Genomic DNA, 21,016 nt, shown 5'->3' with positions numbered 1-21,016 from the left:
TGAAATATACTATACATCAGTCTATGTGGCATCAGGAAAATCACTCCAATGAAATTACTGTGGAATTTCCTTGTCTTGGACAACTCTTTAAAGCTTTTGCAATATTATTGCAATTCAGGAGCAGGCCACCTTCTGAATACAGCTAGTAAGAGTTAGTTTCACACGACGGACCATTATTCATGGGCAGTCTTTGTCAACATATGCTTCCTACAGTGATTGGTTAAAACTAGGATATACTAGTCGCTGTTGGCTTCATCAGGGCTAGAATAATAATCTACAATTGCAAAGTGCTTTAGGTTTAAAAGCGCTTTCACACCTACCAAGGCGGAGATATTGTCAAAGGTCAGACCTCTTGGCAAGTTGTCAGTGGTTTCATAATGTTGGATTTGTTTGCATGTATATGGGCGTGTGGGGTGGAGTGAGCATTGATGAAAAACACACTTCTGCCACCTATGCCCTAGTAGTTCTTTTCCATTCACTCAATCTACAAATATACTTTAGTTAACTATTTACTGAGTACCCACTAAGTGCCAGTCACCATGCTAAATGTTAGGGATATCATTTTTTAAAATATATTTTCCTATTGATTTTTTACAGAGAGGACGGAAGAGGGATAAAGAGTTAGAAACATCGATGAGAGAGAAAGAGACATCGATCAGCTGCCTCCTGCACACTCCCCACAGGGGATGTGCCTGCAACCAAGGTATATGCCCTTGACCAGAATCGAACCTGGGACCCTTGAGTCCACAGGCCGACGCTCTATCCACTGAGCCAAACCGGTCAGGGCAGGGATATCATTTTAACAACTATAACAGACACCATTTTATTTTTAATCATTATCCATGCCTATATACAATAAATCCTGCAGAACCCCAAATGTCTTCCCTGAGTTGCACAAAATATTTAACTCATAAATAGACAACTTTCAGGATTAGCTAAATAGAAGAAAAAAATGCAAGTTGAACTCTTATCAAGAGAAGGGTGTTTAATTTTATCATTTACCATAATATCAATCTTGAATCTTTAACCTTTTTTCCTTTAACTCTAACTGAGGACCCTCCGGGCCTCCAGTTATCGAAATAGGTTCTCATAACTATGCCCCGGATAGAATGCACTGTAAGTTCTTGAACGTGGAGAATTTGCGCTTAGTGGTTGCCTGTAGGCCGGGAACTAGATTAGGACACAGGGGGGCGAGAAGCAGACTTTTCACTGTATATACATTTTGGTAGTTTGACTTTCATCCTGTGTGTATGCGCATTCTCTGGCCCTGGGAAGCCAGCAGGTGCAGCTGCAGACCCTCAGGCAACCACGAGGTTCGCGCCCGCGCCCACGCCCCCTCACCGTGCCCTTGGCCTCGGGTGCGCGCGTGGGTGAGTGGGGCGGGGGCGCGTGGGACGAGGGCTCTTTCCCCGGCTCAGCGCGGTCGCCCGGAGCTGGAGCCGCTGCCGGGAGCGGCTCTCCTCTCGCGCCTGTACCGGAGGACCGCGCCCGCAGGAGCTGGGAAGCAGGTCCGGGTTGCCGGGCCGGAATGTACCCTCCCCCCGCCTCCCCCCGCCAACTTTCGGCTGCTGCGACGGAAGCAGGAACTTGCGAACCACACACCAGCTGGGCCGGTGGGAGCTGCGGAGCATCCCCTGCTGTGCACACCGAGACCCTCGCGCGGAGTCGCCGCTGCTTCCCCGCAAGCGCGTGGGAGCCGTCCACGCACGGGTGGACCCAGAGGCTCCGGGGTCCCCTCGCCGCCAGGTAAAGGCGTCCCACCCTCCTCCCGACCTGCCCCCGGCAGCCTCGCCACCCCTCCTGGCCTGGGGCGAGGCTCCTGCACCCGCCCTGGAGCAGGCGGGGGAGCGGGCTGCGCGCCGGAGGCTGACCCGGATCCTGGCGGCGCTGCGTGTCCCGGACAGGCTCTCCAGGCCGGCCCCGCGTCGTCGTCAGGACCCGCAGAATAGTTTAGTGAGCGACAAACATGTCCTCCACGGAAGGGAAATGTTCCCCCCCCTTTTTTTTTTCTTGTATGATTTGTGTCCCGTATTCATTATCAAACCTACTAATTGTCTAATACTCTGTAGGTGTGTGCGTGTGTGTGTGTGTGTGTGCGCGCGCGCGTGTGTGGTGATGGATTAGATGATGCTGTGAGTAAAATGATTTCCAATATTTGAAGTAGTTATGTGCACGTATGTTTGACTATAGTAATCAGGCATTAAAGCTCAGGCACTTCTTCTCATGCCCACCTATATCCTTTTCCCTCGCATCTTACAACAAGATTGAACTTGACTTTAGACCTTGAAGGCCTAAATAATAATGGCATAGAAGATTAACGTATCTAATAGTTGTTGAGTATTTTTAATGAGATAAATTCTTCAGTACTTCTCGCTGTCCAGGAGCTACAACGATGTTGCATAGTGAGAACACAGCTCTTAGCATAGAGACTGGCATGTGAGAAATATAAGTATTACTTATAATTTTATTGTTTCAAAAGTTGGACATCACAGTTAACAAGGTAGTTATTTGACTTGTGCTGGTTTGTTTGGTTTTTAAACTATTTCCTTGTTTTTTACTTACTAAAGTATCTATTTACATTAGAGTTCACTCTTTGTATCGTACAGTTCTATGGATCTTGACAAATATAATGATATGTACCCATCATTACAGTATCATATAGAATAGTTTCACTGCCCTAAAGTCTCCTGTGCTCCACTGATTTTTTTTTTTTTTTTACTGTCAATGTAGTTTTGCTTCCTCCAGAATGTCATATAGTTGGAATTATACCTTTCAGACTGGCTTCTTTAACTCAGCAATATGCAATTAAGGTTCCTCTATGTCTTTTTGTAGTTTGATAGTTCATTTCTTTTTATCCCTGAATAATATTTCATTGTATGGATGTACCACAGTTTGTTTGGAGATAAAACAATGAGAGGCAAGAAGAGGAAGGATTCTAAAACTCAGAGGCAGGCCTACTGTTTGTACCTCTTTCTTCACAAACACTCGCCGGCTTTTAAGCAGTGACAGGATAGTATATGTGTTTGTGTTTATTAGTTCTTTGCCAAGTTTTTAAATGAAAGGTTGTCTCAAATCTTTTAGAAGTGATATGAATAAAAATACTTGTTTATTTTTGCCCTATGAATTGTAAGTCATTGACATCAACTTAAAGGAAATGAAATGTATCTTTTCTAGATTTGCTAAAAGAAACAAAACTCACTAATGATTTTCTTTTTGGTCTAGAGAGAAATTCCATCATCCGTGCAATCTTCTTGATGCAAACTAAGACCACAGGAAGGGTTATCCTTGACCTTTGAGGACTTTAATAGTGAAATTTAAAATGTTCTTCAGGGAAGAATGGCGCTTGACCTACACTTTTATAATCATTGGTTTCCTGACAGTCAGGCTGTCTGCCAGTCATAATTGTCCTACCCAGAGTCTAGAAGATGTTGTCATTGACATCCAGTCATCTCTTACTAAGGGAATCAGAGGCAATGAGCCCATACATACATTAACTCAAGAAGACTGCATTAATTCTTGCTGTTCAACAAAAAACATATCAGGTAAGTAATAGTCCCTTGACAACCCTTTATTCCATGTGTTTTGTGACATAAGTGACTGGTTGACATGGCTCAACAGTTTATATTAGTGATTCTCAATGAGGTAGAAAGGTAGGTGACAAAATCACCCAGGCAAGGTTTCACAAGTGTGCCCTCTCCTCCCCTAAGCTGTGTCAGAGTTACTGATGTGTGTGTATGTGTGTGTGTGTGTGTGTGTGTGTGTGTGTGTGTATTACTCAGGTGTTTGAGTATAAAAAGGTGGAGAACCACCAGTGTTAGGTTCTAACAGGTATCTGGGATATTGAAACAAAAACGCTATGTAAATGCTTAGCTGCCATTCATATGACACTGAAGGAAACTAAGGCCACAGGTTTAAACCATGCCTTTGCATAATTTAGGCTCCAAACCTATTACCTGAAAAGAGGAGTATATGTCTAAGTGAAACAATGTTGTTCAGTTGTTTATGAACCTGCCCTAATTCCATAAACGAAAAAAACCCCAAAAACACCCACCTAAATTTATTGAGCACCTAATGCCTTGCTGGAGATAAAACAAATGAGTAAGATGGACAAGGCCTTGCCCTCAGAGCCTAGAAGAGCTAGTGAACGTTGGACAAGTGATTCTTACTTGATTTATTAGCCAACAAAATCCTGTTTTCTCTTAGATATTTACTTCCTTTTCTTTCTATAATGGTTGTGATATAGGAAGGAAGGAAGGAAGGAAGGAAGGAAGGAAGGAAGGAAGGAAGGAAGGAAGGAAGGAAGGAAGGAATATCTTTTCATCACCATATATTTGATTCCCTTTACCCTCTTTGTCCTCTCCATTCCTGTTCCCCTCTGGTAACTACCATTCTGTTTTCTGTATCTATGAGTTGATTTTGGAGGGGACGGGACTATTTTTTGTTGCTTTTTGTTTTATATCCCACATATGAGTGATAACATCCGGTTCTTGTCCTTTTCCGTCTGACTTATTTCACTTAGCATAATTCCCTCAAGAACATGCATTTTAAATAATTAGCCTATATGCCTCTTAACCTTCAACTTGGCCGAAGGGTCACAGGCCAAGCTGTGAGACTATACCAGATTGAGGTCAAAGCCAACTGTAGGCCATGATAATTAGAGAGAACGTAAGAGAAAGAGAAGCCAGCAATGAAAGTTAAGAGTGAAAAGTGAGGAAAGAAAACAGAAAAGCAAAAACGGTAAGAAATAAAAGAAATACTAAAAAAGAACCAAAAGAAGAATGGCACTGATAAAAATAAAAAATGGTCTTTGCATTCCATATCCTACTCAGATTCTTTGTGGAAGGAGGCATATTATGTATGATGCTGAATTTACTGACTCCATTCAAGGACACCTGGCTCATGCCTTCATATGTGTGTGAGACGCCTCAGGATACAAGAGCTATATGAAATCATTAGGGTTAGATCCATTTCTTAAGTCCCAACTCAACTGTGAGTTGTATAAAGATTGCACAATCAGTGTTTCTATATATTTTTTTGGTGGATATATTTTAGCAAATGGAAGGTTTATTTCTAAATAGTTAAATGCACTGTTAAAAATTGGTTTTGCCAGTCCTAGCTAGTTTGGCTCAGTGGATAGAGTGTCGGCCTGTGGACTGAAGGGTCCCAGGTTGAATTCTGGTCAAGGGCACATGCCCAGGTTGCAGGCTCAGTCTCCAGTAGGGGTGTGCAGGAGGGAGCCATTCAATGATTCTCTCTCATCATTGATATTTCTATCTCTCTCCCTCTCCCTTCCTCTCTGAAATCAATTAAAAAATATATTTTTAACAAATTGGTTTTGCCAAAATTACCTTAATTCAGGTTTTTAATCCAATGTCTTTAAACGTTGCTTCTAGTGGTTAAACTAAGGAAAAGGAAATGATTCAGCAGTCAGCAAGCAAGGGAACAAAAGTGTTTGTGTTGGACACCAGAATAAATGAGGTTCTTCCTGCTTGCTGTGCTCTTTAGAAAATCCTATTTCACAATAATGCTTATGAACCTTTCATTGCAGGGGACAAAGCGTGTAACTTGATGATCTTCGACACTCGAAAAACAACTAGACAGCCCAACTGCTACCTGTTTTTCTGTCCCAGCGAGGAAGCCTGTCCACTGAAACCAGCAAAGGGTCTTATGACTTACAGGATAATTAAAGGTAACGAGAACATTGTTCTTTTTCTTTTGTGATTGTAATTATTTAAGGGTCTGGTTCGTGTGAAAGATTTTCTGCAAAAGAGTCTAAGTAAAACTGCCCAAAGAGGCCACAAATATAGAGGCACACCAGGAAATCTCATGATTTGCAGTTCAGCTTTTAAACCAAACAGCTTTTTTTCCAGTGAAAGACCTCTGGGTGATAAGGTTTTTTTGTTTTGTTTTTACTTTCTTTTTTTTTTTTTTTTTATTGCTTAAAGTATTACAAAGGGTATTACATATGTATCCATTTTATCCCCCCGCCCTAGACAGTCCCCTAGCCTCCCCTATCACCCAGTGTCTTATGTCCATTGGTTATGCTTATATGCATGCATACAAGTCCTTTGGTTGATCTCTTACCCCCCTACCTCCTGTCCCCCAACCCTCCCCGGCCTTCCCGCTGCAGTTTGACAATCTGTTTGAGGCAGCTCTGCCTCTGTATCTATTATTGTTCAAAAGTTTATGATGGTCTCTATTATCCATGAATGAGTGAGATCATGTGGTATTTTTCCTTCATTGACTGGCTTATTTCACTTAGCATAATGCTCTCCAGTTCCATCCATGACGTTGCAAATGGTAAGAGTTCCTTCCTTTTTAGAGCAGCATAGTATTCCATCGTGTAGATGTACCACAGTTTTCTAATCCATTCATCTACTGATGGGCACTTAGGCTGTTTCCAGATCTTAGCTATGGTGAATTGTGCTGCTATGAACATAGGGGTGCATATATTCTTTCTGATTGGTGTTTCTGGTTTCTTGGGATATATTCCTAGAAGTGGGATCACAGGGTCAAATGGGAGTTCCATTTTCAGTTTTTTAAGGAAACTCCATACTGTCTTCCATAGTGGCTGCACCAGTCTGCATTCCCACCAGCAGTGCACAAGTGTTCCTTTTTCTCCACATCCTCTCCAGCACTTGTCATTTGTTGATTTGTTGATGATAGCCAGTCTGACAGGTGTGAGATGGTACCTCATTGTTGTTTTGATTTGCATCTCTCGGATGATTAGCGACTTTGAGCATGTTTTCATATGTCTCTTGGCTTTCTGAATGTCCTCTTTTGAAAGGTGTCTATTTAGGTCCTTTGCCCATTTTTTGATTGGATCGTTTATCTTCCTTTTGTTAAGTTGTATGAGTTCCCTATAAATTTTGGAGATTAGGCCCTTATCAGATATGACATTGGCAAATATGTTTTCCCACACAGTGGGTTTTCTCGTTGTTTTGTTGATGGTTTCTTTTGCTGTGCAGAAGCTTTTTATTTTGATGTAGTCCCATTTGTTCATTTTCTCTTTAGTTTCAAGTGCCCTAGGAGCTGTATCAGTGAAGAAATTGCTTCGGCATATGTCTGAGATTTTGTTGCCTTTGGATTCTTCTAGAATTTTTATGGTTTCCTGTCATACATTTAAGTCCTTTACCCATTTTGAGTTTATTTTTGTGTATGGTGTAAGTTGGTGGTCTAGTTTCATTTTCTTGCATATATCTGTCCCATTTTCCCAACACCATTTATTGAAGAGACTATCTTGGCTCCATTGTATGTTCTTGCCTCCTTTGTCAAATATTAATTGAGCATATGGGTTCGGGCCAAGGAAACATTTTAAAACACCTCTTTAGATCAATGTCAGCAGCACAGGAATAAGTGTTTTGAAAGGGTTAAGACCTATGTGACTATACAGAATTCTAGTATGTTTGTCATTAGGTTAGAATATTTTATAGTCACATGATCTGAAATCAAACTCAGTGGATTTTGTTGTGTAGACCTGTAGAGAAGTTCATTCAAAAATATTAATTGAGCATCTACCATGTAATAAATTCTGTGCAATGCATTGGAAATATAGTCTCCATGCACATGGAACTTAAATATTTCTTCAGAATACAGAAAATAAACTAATATAATTAATAACATAATTATTTGGATATATCTTGGTGAGAATTTGACTTAATTTTTCAGGATGAAATGCTTTCAGTATTAAATTTCCTTGAAAGCTTTTAGGCAGCAGAGTCGCGCAGCGGAAGCGTGCTGGGCCCATAAATTTCCTTGAAAGCTTTTGTTATTATACCTTGGATTATTAATATTATTTTCTTTATTCAATAAATAACATGTATTATTTAGTATCATCTGTGCGCCAAGCACTTTTTTACGCCCTAGGAATACAAGGATACAACACTAAATATAGAAAACAAGTTTCTCACTTCTGAGACAGAGACAATAACCATAATCCTATATATAAAAGGGCAATATGCAAATCGACTGAAACGGTGGAATGACCGGTTGCTATGACACAGAATGACCACCGGGGGCAGACGCTCAACGCAGGAGCTGCTCCGTGGTGGTCAGTGCACTCCCACAGGGGGAGTGCCACCCAGCCACAAGCCAGGCTGACGGCTGACGGCTGACCAGCACAGAGGCGGGGGCGGGAGCCTCTCCCACCTCTGCAGCAGAGCTAAGGATGTCCGACTGACAGCTTAGGCCCAGTCAGGCTGTCTGTTGGACATCCCCTGAGGGTTCCTGGACTGCTAAAGGGTGCAGGCCAGGCTGAGCGGACCCCCTCCCCCCCAGTGCACAAATATCATGCACTGGGCCTCTAGTAAATAAATAATCAAGAAAACTGTAACACAAGTGCAATGCAGATAATTAAGCTAAGATAATGTAATAGATAATCCCTGAGTGGACCCTCTGGATTAGGTGATCAGAGGAAGCATCTGTGAAGACGGAACCCTAAACTGGGATCTGAGCAGGAAGGACCCAGATGCGAAAAGATCATGGCAAGACCTTCCAGGGAGAGGAAATAGCCTGTTTCAGTATTCCAGTTGGCTGACTCACAGTGAACCGTGGACATAAAGGGTGATGTGCCCGAAGTAGGAAAGACAGAGAGATCACATAAAGCTTTGTAAGCCAGGGCAGGGTAGGATGTTATTTTAAGTTTATAATGGGAAACCATTGGAAGTTTGTTTCTTTAAAAAAAAGATTTTTATTGATTTCAGAGAGGAAGGGAGAGGGATAGAGAGATAGAAACATCAGTGATGAGAGAGAATCATTGATTGGCTGCCTCTTGCCCGCCCCGCAACCCAGGCGTGTGTCCTGGGCTGGAATCAAACCTGGGACCCTTTAGTCCACAGTCCGACACTCTATCTACTGAGCCAAACCAGCTAGGGCACCTTTGGAAGTTTTTAAGCAGGTATGGAACATGGTTGTTTTTTTTTGTTTGTTTGTTTGTTTTAATATGTTTTTATTTATTTCAGAGAGAGGAAGGGAGAGGGAGAGAGGGAGAGAAACATCAACGATGAGAGAGAATCACTGATTGGCTGCCTCCTGCATGCCCCCTACTGGGGATCAAGTCCACAACCCGGGCATGTACCCTGACCAGGAATCAAACCCTGACCTCCTGGTTCATAGGTTGATGGTCAACCACTGAACCACACCAGCCGGCAGAATATGGTGTTTTAAAGGTGATTTCTCGAAGCTCACTGTGATGGCTGTATTGGGAATGGACAATGACCCAGCAGCAAGAGGGGAAGTGGGAAGACTGGGTAGGAAGTGGGGGTGAGATGCATGTGGAAGGCCATGGCATGGTGGACCAGGGAGGTGGTAGAGGAGATGGAGAGAAGGAGACATAGGGGCTGTTTCAGAGGAAGAGTTAACAGGACTTGCTGCTGGCATGGATGTGGGGGACAAGAAAAAGACAAGCTGCCCTAGCCTGTTTTGCTCAGTGGATAGAGGAGTCCTGTGGACTGAAGGGTCCTGGGTTCGATTCAGGTCAAGAGCACATGCCCAGTTGCGGGCTCAATCCCCACTGAAGGGAAATGCAGGAGGCAGCCGATCAGTGATTCTCTCTCATCATTGATGTTTCTATCTCTCTCTCCCTCTCCTTTCCTCCCTGAAATCAATAAAAATATTTTTTAAAAAAGAAAAAGAAAAGCATTGAAGCTGAGTCCTAGCTTTTGTCTTGAGTGTCTAGGTCAGGGGTGGGCAAACTTTTTGACTCGAGGGCCACAATGGGTTCTTAAACTGGACCGGAGGGCCGGAACAAAAGCATGGATGGAGTGTTTGTGTGAACTAATATAAATTCAAAGTAAACATCATTACATAAAAGGGTATGGTCTTTTTTTTTTTTTAGTTTTATTTATTTCAAACGGGCCGGATCCGGCCCGCGGGCCGTAGTTTGCCCACGGCTGGTCTAGGTGGATGGTGGCACCATCTACTGAGCTGAGGAAGATTTGAGAAGTGGCTTCAGGGTTGGGAGGGAAAGTGCAGTCAAGGGCTCTCTCTCTCCTGACTGTATCTCGTTGCATGTGAAGAACTTTGGGGAATGATACTGCTCAGGGCACCTGGGCACTGACTCTGCTTCGTCCCCTGGGTGGGGCTGTGTCTGAGTTTGTTCATGAACCAGGAAAACCTGATATATCAAACGTTCCCTTAAACAGAGTATTTGTTTAAATAATAATCGCGATGTGAGCCCAAATCTAAAAAGACTGGCATGTTAAGATACAAAATTTCCATTTTGCAAGATGAAAAAGAGCTCTGGAGATGGCTGATGATGATGGTTGCACAACGGTGTGAATATACTCAGTGCCACCAAACTGTGCACTTGCAAAGGGTTAACTTGGTCAATTGTATGTGTATTTTACCACAATTTGTAAAAACAGTAATTTTTAAATGACTGTGGATGGTGTAGAACAGATTTGGTTTCTCAAAACACTCAAGACTGTACGTTGCATGGACAGTGTTTGTCCTCCTCCCCCCCTTTTGGGGCTTCAGTGGCCAGGGAGTGACCAGTGTAGCTCCTTCGCTTCCCCTGCCTGTTTGTATATGGTCTTGGCTAACCACACAGAGGACCTGCAGTGTGGGGTGGACATGGCTTCTCACTGTTCCTGCTTGACCACCTGGGACATTGCAGAGCCTGTTAGACACCCAGGGGTGGAGTCCACAGGAACTGGATATTCCAGTCTGAGTTTCCAGAGAGGTCGGGCTCAAGACATGGATTGGAACGTTAGCTCTTCTCCCTCAGGAGCTCCCGTCATGTAGAAGTTGGGCCATCACATTCCCCCTCTGTTATCCCTTCACACTACCTCTTCTTCATGCTGTCCTTTCTCCCACTATCCGTGTGTGTTCCCTTTGTCTATTATCTATTTCACAAGTAAAGCAGAATATTTAAAATATATAGGTAACTTTAATCCAGCAATTCTACTTCCATAAAATCTACACTAAAGAAACAGTATCAAAACAAGAAAAAAACTGTTGGTGTGAAGCTGTTTACTGTATAATTAGTCTAAAATATGAAAAACTAGAAGCAGCATAAATGTTCAGCTGCCAGAGTTTGGTTGGGTGGAAAATATGATGGGCCCACTTGAGGGAATATGATGCGGACACTAAAACGTAAGTTTGAGGTGTAGAAATAAACAAATTCACTTAAATTTCTGGTGAAAAACATTCAGTTTTTCAATTACATGAAAAAAAACTAAAGGTATACAGACAGGTTAATAGTGGCCGGAACATAACAGAAATTATAGTTGAATTTATTTTCATTTTTATAATACTTCGGTAATGTGGTTGCTTTTATAATACATATATTGTAAAAGAGGGGGTGTACGGTAAAGATTCTCTCCAATGGAAATGAGAGAAAAGGGAACTTGGCATGTGCGTAAATCTTTTAAGGGCTAGTGTAAAAGGCAATGAGGTGGAATGAGAATCAAGCAGTTCCTCTGGTAGCCACCAGGGGGTGTCATCAGCCCAGAGCAGGTTGATTAATAGCTAGGTGCAAAGTGGCTCCAATCCCAGACATAGTGTGCAGTGGACTGTTTATATTTTACAGGATGTTTACAAGTTGTGTGTGTAATTCAGTTTATGAATCTGCCCATGTTGATGGATTGAGATTACCCATAGAAGTAAATTATCTACCTCCTGTTTGGAGCGAAATTAAATGCCTGGTTGGTGGTGTGTTTCTGGATGAGCTCTATTTCCTATCAATGATTGACTAATATTTACAGACTGAAAGTTTGAAAAATGGCAGTGCATTCTACTCATCCTATAAAACTATAGCAGCTTGGCATCATTAAATTTTTTTCAGCTTGTGGGGTATCATGTCTACCAAGGACTGGAATAGGGGAATTCCAAAATAGAATAAATTGGGAGTCTTTGCTCAGCTGGTTTTCAAGTAATAATCAGTACGTAAGTTTTTTACCTAGTGAAGTCGCTTAAAAATGAAAATCAAAAGAGGGGTTGAGGGCACAGAACTGTTTCCCAACTCCCTCTGTGGCCTGTCTCTCCATGACTGAGAGAAACTTAAGTGGGTGAGGTCAGTGAACCAGGTGTGCAGGATCCCTGTGTGGTTCTAGGATCTTTGCCAATAGATGAATCTTATCAGGAAAGGAGACTGGCCCTTTCTTTGCTTTATTTACAAGTAGAGGCCCAGTGCATGAAATTTGTGCACTGTGCCCTCTCGCAGTCTGGGAGCCCTCAGGGATGTCCAACTGACGGCTTAGGCCTGCTCCTCACCAGCAGTCTTCTGGCTGAACGGCACAGCGCACTGACCACCAGGGAGCAGCTCCTGCCTTGAGTGTCTGCTCCCTAATGGTCAGTGCATGTCATAGCAACTGGTCGTTCCGCCATTTAGTTGATTTGCATATTAGCCTTTTATTATATAGGATGCTTGCTTTCTTGGGAAAGAAACAGCTCTTTTGGTCATTTCTTTCAATGGCCTTATTTAAGTTCTGAGTTCGCATATATCACAGAGCACTTCCTTAATCTTTTTTTTTTTTTTGAAATTTTAAGATGAAATATGTTAAGTACTGCTGGGTTGGTTTTTTTTTTCAAATATCTGATCCTACCTAAGCATAGAGATGCTGTTTATTTCATGGGGATGCTATGTCTATGAATATGATGTCACCTGCAGCAGAAACTCTTTTCTTCAGCATTGTTGGAGGAAAGGAATTCCAGGCAACTCAATTCTATTTTAGAGGAAAGTACAATATTCTTGAGCAGGTGTCTACAAACTTTTTTCAGTCAGGCCAGTATTTTAGTTTTTGTAGGTCATACACAATCTGTCCTACTTAGTCACCTCTGTCTTTGTAGTTGGAAAGCAGTGATAGACAATATGTAAACAAATGAACATAGTTGTGTGCCAATAAAACTTTATGAACACTGAAATTTGAATTCCATGTCATTTTCATATGTCACAAAATATTATTTCTTAGCCACTTAAAAATGTAGAAGCCATTCTTAGTGCACAAACCATATAAGGACAGGTGACAGCCCAGATTCGGGCCGCATACCATAGGCTGCAAACCCCTATCCTAGAAGGATTAATATGTGACAGTTCCAAAGGACCTCTTAGAGGTGTGAGGCTTAGAGAGTGGCCACAGATGTTACAGATCTGAAGTTGCCTCTGGATCTGTTTGTTAGGACAGAGGAGAGTGAGAGCTCATTTAGAAACCAACATGAGGGGAGTTGAGGAGGGAAAGGGGAAAGAGAACAGGGGAGAGTTGATCAGCAAAGGCTAGGAAATTCCTTTGCTTCCTTCCTTGTGTTTTCTGCAGTTCTCACCAAAGTGAACTGATTAGTTAACCAGCAAATGATCATTCCCTGTCCTGATTGCTTTAACAGACCTTTTGCAGTCTGAGCGGTGATAAATGGCGTGTGTGACTAAGAGCACCATTCTAAGCCTTCTCATGCGTGAGGAGGACCTGAGGCTGGTTCCTCTTCAGTAGGAATTAGGACTGTGCGATTTTCTGCTCTTTATGTGGCCATCATGATTTCAAATATGGGCTCATCATCCTCAGAACCTGAGATACTGGCTCTGAAATTTTAATATTTGAGAGCCAAAATTAAATCTCCCAGGTTGCCTCTCTCCCCTGAGTGTGGTGCTGAAAAAAAAATTTTTTTAATTGAAAAATGTCATCAACTGCTTTGGCCTCCCTGCCTTCTCCCTGCCTCCTGAGGAGACCAAAACCCCCTGTTCTCCTCCCCATTTCCCTTTGGCAAAGCAAATTTCGAGGATTCTGCCTCCTTTCCCCATTGTCCCGTGGCCTCCACCTACCTTTCTTGCCTGTCCCTGTCCCCTCTGTTAATCTCTCCAGGGATTGCTTGCTCCCCAGTTGTTATCACATCCCAGCTGGCACCGCCTGCAGGAGCTCTGGCCTCACGGGCAGTCTCCCTCCTGGTCCCTCTGCCACACCCCTGGCCCAGCCTTCTTCCATGGCCTTGGCCCCTAAGGCATCTCCATCTTCCTACATCTCCTGCTGCCGGTGCTGAGGTCCTCTTCGAGTCCCTGCTCCTCTCACCTCTTTCTTCGTTTGCCTGACCCTCCTCCACACATTCCCTTCTCCTCGGTCCCATCACCCTAGCCATAAACCACAGCGTCTGGTGGAGAGGTTCTGATTTAGCAGTTTGTATTTCTCCATTTTGCACAAGTTTCAAAGAAATGTCAAGTATCCGCAGTGTGGGACTTACTGAACAAGTGACTGTGTTTGTCTTTTTTAACCTACCTTATACATTTAAGTCTCCCTTATATTTTCTTTACATTTCCAGATTTTCCATCATTGGGCAAACCTGAGTTGCTGAGCCAGAGAGCCACTCCCATACCCCCTCATCCAACAGGTTATTCAAAGCCCACAGGTACCTTATGGAGAGATACATTTTCTCAGAAGTTTGGAGCCTCAGATCACGTGGAGAAACTACTCAAGATTGGTCCAGTGAGTACACCGTCCCCTCTTTATCAAGAAAAAGGGCATTCTCAGAGCTCCCAGTTTTCCTCAGGACAAAGAATAGGTCATCTGCTGCCTGAAAATGTGACGACATTCCCCACTACAGTAGCTGCTGCTGCTCTACATACCGCCTCCGCCTCTCCAGAGCCCCGGGCTCTCTTCCCCACCCGTGCTCCAGCCATGCCGTCTGTGTCTTCCCAACCACAGGCGGCCACCACAGCTCCGCCTGCAGCGACAGTCAGGTCTCAGCCTCCCGCAGTCACCTCTGCCATTCTGACACGTGCAGTGGTTACACCTCAAGCTCACATGACTACCACAGCAGTTCCAACCACCATCTCTCAGGCACCTACAGACTTGAAAGGCCTACCAGAAACGGCGCCCTTTAGAGAAATTTCCAACCTAACTGTGACCACAGAGCAGGTCCCTAACCCTGCTACAGGTCTTTTGCCAAATGCGGGTTCTCCCGCTATGAAGAAAACTGCTCCCCAGGAAAATGAAAAGACCAGTTTAGGCGGCTCCTCCCAGCGCGGTGTCTCGGAAAGTCAGCCCGGCCTCCCATACGAAAAGTGGCTCCTCATTGGGACCCTGCTCTTTGGCGTTCTGTTCCTCACAATAGGCCTTGTCCTCTTGGGCAGAATGCTCTTGGAATCCCTCCGTAGGAAACGTTACTCGAGACTTGATTATTTGATCAATGGGATCTATGTTGACATCTAAGAACAAAACTACATGTCTCTTAATTCATGTGGTTCCTAGTAGCCCAAACGCAGTGAGTTTCTACTAACTCGCTGATCCTAGGATTTTTGAAGGTATTTTAAAGGAGGTCAAGAGCCACCTACCACTTTCTTTTTTCTTTTTTTTGAAGGGGGGAAAGAAAGCAATTTAGATGATTGGAGTGATCTGTCTCTAAAATATTAGCTGAAAACAAAGCTTTACTTAAAGGAATAATGTATAATTGCCATATAAATTTGAAAAATGACTTTTTTGTTTGTTTGTTTTTGAGGGAAGGGGGAGAAAATGGTCAGGACTTCTAGGCTCCAATTTGTTAATATTTTTAGTTCCAGATAAAGTCATCTACTTATGATATTAATTCTAATGGATTTACTTTCCTTTTATATGTATACCAATGAAACTTATTCCAGATGTATTTCCCTCCAATTAAACATTTGAATAAATCTTTTGTTACTCAGTAATGTTCTTGTAAGTCATATGCCCAGCTGGATAACTTTCCATTTATTCCCACCAGTAAATGATTAAATGATGAAAATATGTGTTCTAAATTAAAATGAAAATTCCCCTCCCCCTTTTCTCATCAATGAGCAAAGAGGTTCCTTTGGGAGAATTCTAGCAAAATATTAGGCTACATGGAGACAATGGTAAGTCAGTTCTGATGCCCAAATCTACTTTGGATCTATTTTAATTTACTTTTAAAAATAATAATAATATAGGAATTTTCTTAAATTTAGAACTTAACCATATTCTTTATAAATCCTTATCTAAATTTGACCAACACTCATTTTTTGGCTTTATCTGTAGTAACATTGGAAATAATAGATAGCACTTACAATTTTTATTCAAGGATTAGCGTGTTTAACTTTCATTGATTAGTTATTGAAATGTCTGAGAAATGCTTTTAATATACAGAGTTTGCCAGACAAGTCACAGTGGGTCGCTAAGAAGCCAGGAGGCCACCTAGGTCAGTTTGACACCTGCAAAAGCAGAGGTTTGGTCCCTTCCTGGTGATAAAATGGAATTCAGGTGAGAACTTTACACAGTGAACACTAGAGGGCAGTAGGTGGTTAATAAGTATAGCAAGGAAGGCAAATGTAGGAAATGATAGAAACAGGCTTTTCTCTTTCCTCATCTCTTCCTTCCAGTCCCCTCTCCTGGAACCCTATCCTCCCCCTCCTCCCCCTTCCCCCCCCCCTAGCTTATACTAAGCTCATAAAGCTCATTAAGAGGAAAGCTAGTCTACTGAAAATAGTATTTTTCACATATTTTCCAACTTAACAGTTTGACACAAATCTCCAAGGGGTTTACATAAGCTTTAAGTAGGTTGAATAAATAACACCTTGAATCAATTTAATTTAACAAGCATTTATTGAACAGCCACCTGTAGGCCAGAATCAGATTAGTAACTAAGAGCCTCAGAATTTTTAAATCCCCCCGCCCCTCCTTTTTGATGGAACTAAATCGTGGAAATAAGGCTTTTCTGTGGGTGTTTTTAAGAGCTTTCTCCTGCTTCTCTTGGACCTCTCCATCTCCTTGCTGCGTACAGTCTTCTTCGAGATGGAAACTTGATGGGGAGCCCAGACCTGAGGCCCTAGCTGTAGTCCAGATGAGAAATGCTATGGGGCCAAACTCTGGCAGTGACTGGGGACGGATGTAGATTGTAGGGGAACCGTTGGATTTAGGACCTGCTTCTAAGGGGTGGGCTAGCTCTCCTCACACAGTGGATGGGACTGCTGCAAGAGGACATCAGGGGGGAAAGAAGCCTGCATTTGTGTTCTTTTAAAGAACTGTAACAGCGATTAGCTTAGCGGCTAAGCCTTAGCCGAACTTTTAGATAAGGTGCTCTGAACTATAAGCTCTCTCCTTTGGCTTGTGAAAAGGGATGGTGACAGCCTAGTACAGGTGAGTACATTACAATGGTTCCCCCTGCTCAAAAATATTCTGTCTCCGTGGTTAATGGAAGATAGTCACCTGGGTTAAAAGGCGATTCTTAAAAAAGAGAATGAGCCCTGAAGAACACAGCCCACCGTTCATTCCCCCTGGATGAATACCGCTGCATTCTTGTTTCTCAGTGAGCCTTGCCTGAGTGAGGCATCTTTGAAACTCTTTGGTTCCCAGGTTGTGGTGGGCACTACAGTTTATCCACGCAACAGCCACCCCCAGCTCCACGTCTGCCTTATTTGTGATAGGTTGGAAGTGTCAGATTCCTTCCCAGCCCCTCGTACAGTTAGGGATGGACCTGTGACCCATTTCTAGCTTAAAGGAAACCTACTGGAGGCTTCTGGGAAAGATTATCCTCCTTGATAAGTGAGGGTCACACAAGTAAGAAAGCCCCTTTTGCCTCTAACTCCTTATTTCCTGCTTAGAATGCAGGTCAGGTGGTTCTCAACCTTCCTCATGCCGCGACCCTTTAATACAGTTCCTCAGGTTGTGGTGACTCCCAACCATAAAATTATTTTCATTGCTACTTCTTAACTGTAATGTTGCTACTGTTATGATTCGTAATGTAAATATCTGATATGCAGGATGTATTTTCAGGGATCACTTTAAGGACTTGATAACTTGGAGCTACTGCATGCAACAATCATTGATAGTGAGGCAAACGTATACTATGTCCCAGGCACACTTTTACATATACAAACTCATTCCTACAATAACCTCATGAAGAATTTCTTAAAAATATGTTTTTATTGGTTTTAGAGAGGAGGGGAGAGGGAGAGGGAGAGAGAAACATCAATGATGAGAGAGAATCACTGATCAGCTGCCTCCTGCATGGCCCCCACTGGGGATTGAGCCTGCAACCTGGGCATGTGCCCTGACCGGGAATCGAACTGGTAACTTCTTTGTGTATGGGTCGATGCTCAACCACTGAGTCACACCGGCTGGGCAAGAATTTTTATGCTTATTTTGCAGATTAGTAAACTGAGGCACAGAGAGGTTAAGTGACTTGTTTGAGGTCATTTGCCCAGATAATCTGGCTCCAGAGTTCTCATTCTTTGCATTCTTATAACTGGGATGATAACAGAATAGCCAAAAAAAAAGAGGTTTGCAGTAGATCAGACATATTCTAGACAACAGCTTTGAAATTTTGTTGAATTGAATGATACCTTGAACCAAAGCATGAAAATTAAGGGATCAGTGGTCTCATTCTGGGATGGGCTTCCTGTAATTTTTCATTTGCTGACATCCTGTCTTCTTGTTTGGTCACTGACCACCTGTGCCAAAGTCAATGGCCACTCATTAGTTGGAGGTACACCAAAATAGAGAACCCATCCTGACCCCAGCTTCTCACCCCTCAATTAACAGTACCACCATCTCCCCAGTCTCCCTGGTACTGAGCAATGCCAAAGTCTAATCTACTTCTCTCTCCTCTTCAGCCTCCACATCCAGTGTTTACCAAGTATTACCTATTTATTCCCTTTCAAAAATGCTTTTCTCCCTGACCAGTTTCTCAGTGGTTAGAGCGCCAGCCTGTGGATGACAGGGTCTTGGGTTTGATTCCCAGCCAAGGGCACATACCTTGGTTGCAGGTTCGATCTAGGCCCTGGGGCTGTAGTTCTACACCCCTGCTCTCTGTTTCTCAAATGTGCCAGGCGCCTTCACGAGCCATGCCATTCCCTCTGCTTATAAGTGCCCTTCCCCTCGTTCACCTGGCCAACGTCCACTCACCTTTCAAGACTCAGCTCAAACATCACCTCTACCACTGTCTTCCCAGAGTCTCCCTGGAGATGTATAATCCTCCTGGATTTCTGGCATGGCTCTTGATTTGCACCACTAGCAAGACACTTCCATGGTATCTTCTAACATATCAGTTTATATGTTACACCGCTAGACTGTGATATATTAGAGAGCAATATTTCTCTGATTCTCCCATACTTAATAGTGTGCCTGGCACATAGGAGACACTCCATAAATGATCATAAGTGAATTTTAAAACCTGTTTGGTGAAGTTCGTTCCTTTCAGCAATGAGCAGTAATGTGATCGGCTGTACATGCAACAGCTTCTATATCATGCAGAGAAAATCCAGTTAAAACCTCCACTTATGTGCATTTCTTAAGAGAATAGGATACAATCCAAGTGCACAGTGATAAAGTATATACACTTAACTAAGACCATGTGCTGAGGAACCAGTAGATAAGTACTGATATTTGATTTTGTTTATTTCTTTCCTTAGAGCACAATTTACTTAGCCTATAGAGAGGGTGAGCTGACAGAATGTTTTCGCTTGTGTTCTCATACTATTTGCTTATTTTTTAAATCTATTTTTATTGTTGAGAGTATTGCAGATGACCCCTTATTTTTGGTTAATTTTAAGGTAACTTTTAGAGCACTCTTATAGCCAATGTAAGGCTCAGATTCTAAGTTGTGTGTCCCTAAATTATGATGTTAGTTAGCAAAGGAGTCAAAACTAAAACCTAGAGCTCCAGCCTTTTGATTCAATATTCTTTCCACCACACTGTACGACCATGAGCAGAGACGTGGAAATAATGCACCTAGCAACACACACCCAGACATTGTGTGGGTGTAGGTATGTGTCCAATTTTGATTTTCAATCTCATTGTCTATAACCTAATTTATAATGTCTTTAGTAACCATTTGTTTTTCATCTTCTTTTGATGAGAAATCCACTTACATTTAAATAATAGAAAATGAGGACATGAGGCTTATTGAATTCTGTTTTAATAATTACATGCAAATACTGTCCTTATCAAAGGACCAACAGAATTACCTATGCAACTTTACACTCGCTTGCAGTTTTTCATGTGGATAATTTGTCTCTTCAGCAATATTGGAAGTACCTGGAAGAGTAGAACTTCATCTTGTATTTCCTTTGATTGGCTGGTGTCAGTTATTGTTTGCCACCTGTGGCTACTGTGCAGGAAGGGTAAGAGAGGTACAGCTCAGAGAATTGAAGGACTCGCCCAACCTCGTCCCTGCCTCTCCATCTTTGCTTTTACTGCTGTGACAGCTCCCGCCGGCCTTTGCATTCAATAGGTGAGCAGTAAACATCTGTTAGTTTTAACATCTTATAGAGGGCTAAACTCTAAGGTTCCTGGCCCCTCTTTCATGGGATGAGCGGAAGCCCAAATGCAGCCAGACAAGAATTATAAAAGGTAGGAGTGGTGGGCCCTTCATAGGTCTGGCCTAGGTATGGGACCCCTCATTCCTCCTGTTCTTCTTCCCCTCTCTCTTCCTAACACCACCCTCAACTCCTCAGGCCCTGAGGCCTGTGCTTCCTCCAGCATTCCCTCTGCCTTCAGAGGCTTGGCTTCAATGGGAAATGGGGAGACACAAGATTGGCCATGCTCTGCTTTTGAGGTACCGTCTCCTCAGAGATGTCGCTTTTTCTCACAGTCACTGAAAGCCACTCACTCGCACCCTCAGAGGAAAAAAGGAAACCCTTACCAGCTCTGACAACACATACCCAGTTACACACCTTTGCAGGCCTTTTTTATAGGCATATGCATGATAAGCTTTTTCTTTCTTTTTTAAGAAATATATATTTTTATTGATTTCAGAGAGGGAGAGGGAGAGAGAGAGAGAGAGAGAGAGAGAGAGAGAGAGAGAGAAGAGAGAAACATCAATGACGAGAGAGAACCATTGATTGGGCCTCTGCAGGCCCCACACTGGGGATGAAGCTCCCAATCCAGGCATGTGCCCCTTCTGGGAATTGAACTGTGACCTCCTGGTTAATAGGTCGATGCTCAACCACTGAGCCATGCCAGCTGGGCTCATGATAAGTTGTTTTTTTTTTTAAATCCAAAACAACAAAATCTGAAAAGATAATATAGAAGAAATAGAATTTGGAGCTGATGCATAAACTCTTGAGTGAGTGAGTGAGTGAGTGCAGGGGAGTTAGTAAATG

The 21,016-nt window shown here is 42.9% G+C and overlaps 1 protein-coding gene across 2 annotated transcripts; it reads left to right on the top strand.

The window, feature by feature from the left end:
• The first annotated feature begins 1,259 nt into the window (after nt 1–1,259).
• MANSC1 (MANSC domain containing 1) lies at nt 1,260–15,610 on the top strand. 2 transcript variants are annotated; one of them, XM_059682220.1, is made up of 4 exons: nt 1,260–1,746; nt 3,223–3,542; nt 5,549–5,689; nt 14,245–15,610. In XM_059682220.1, the coding sequence occupies exons 2-4, from the start codon at nt 3,320–3,322 to the stop codon at nt 15,132–15,134; spliced, it is 1,254 nt and encodes a 417-aa protein (XP_059538203.1). In that variant the 5' UTR covers nt 1,260–1,746; nt 3,223–3,319; the 3' UTR covers nt 15,135–15,610. The 2 variants fall into 2 exon arrangements, with proteins under 2 accessions (XP_059538203.1, XP_059538204.1); XM_059682221.1 differs by lacking the exon at nt 1,260–1,746 and adding an exon at nt 1,934–1,953.
• The last annotated feature ends 5,406 nt before the right edge of the window (nt 15,611–21,016 follow it).

The sequence above is a fragment of the Myotis daubentonii genome, chromosome 2 (assembly GCF_963259705.1).
Source record: "Myotis daubentonii chromosome 2, mMyoDau2.1, whole genome shotgun sequence".
Classification (NCBI taxonomy): domain Eukaryota; kingdom Metazoa; phylum Chordata; class Mammalia; order Chiroptera; family Vespertilionidae; genus Myotis; species Myotis daubentonii.
The sequence above is the reverse complement of the archived record's forward strand: the minus strand, read 5'-3'. Positions and strand labels throughout refer to the sequence as shown.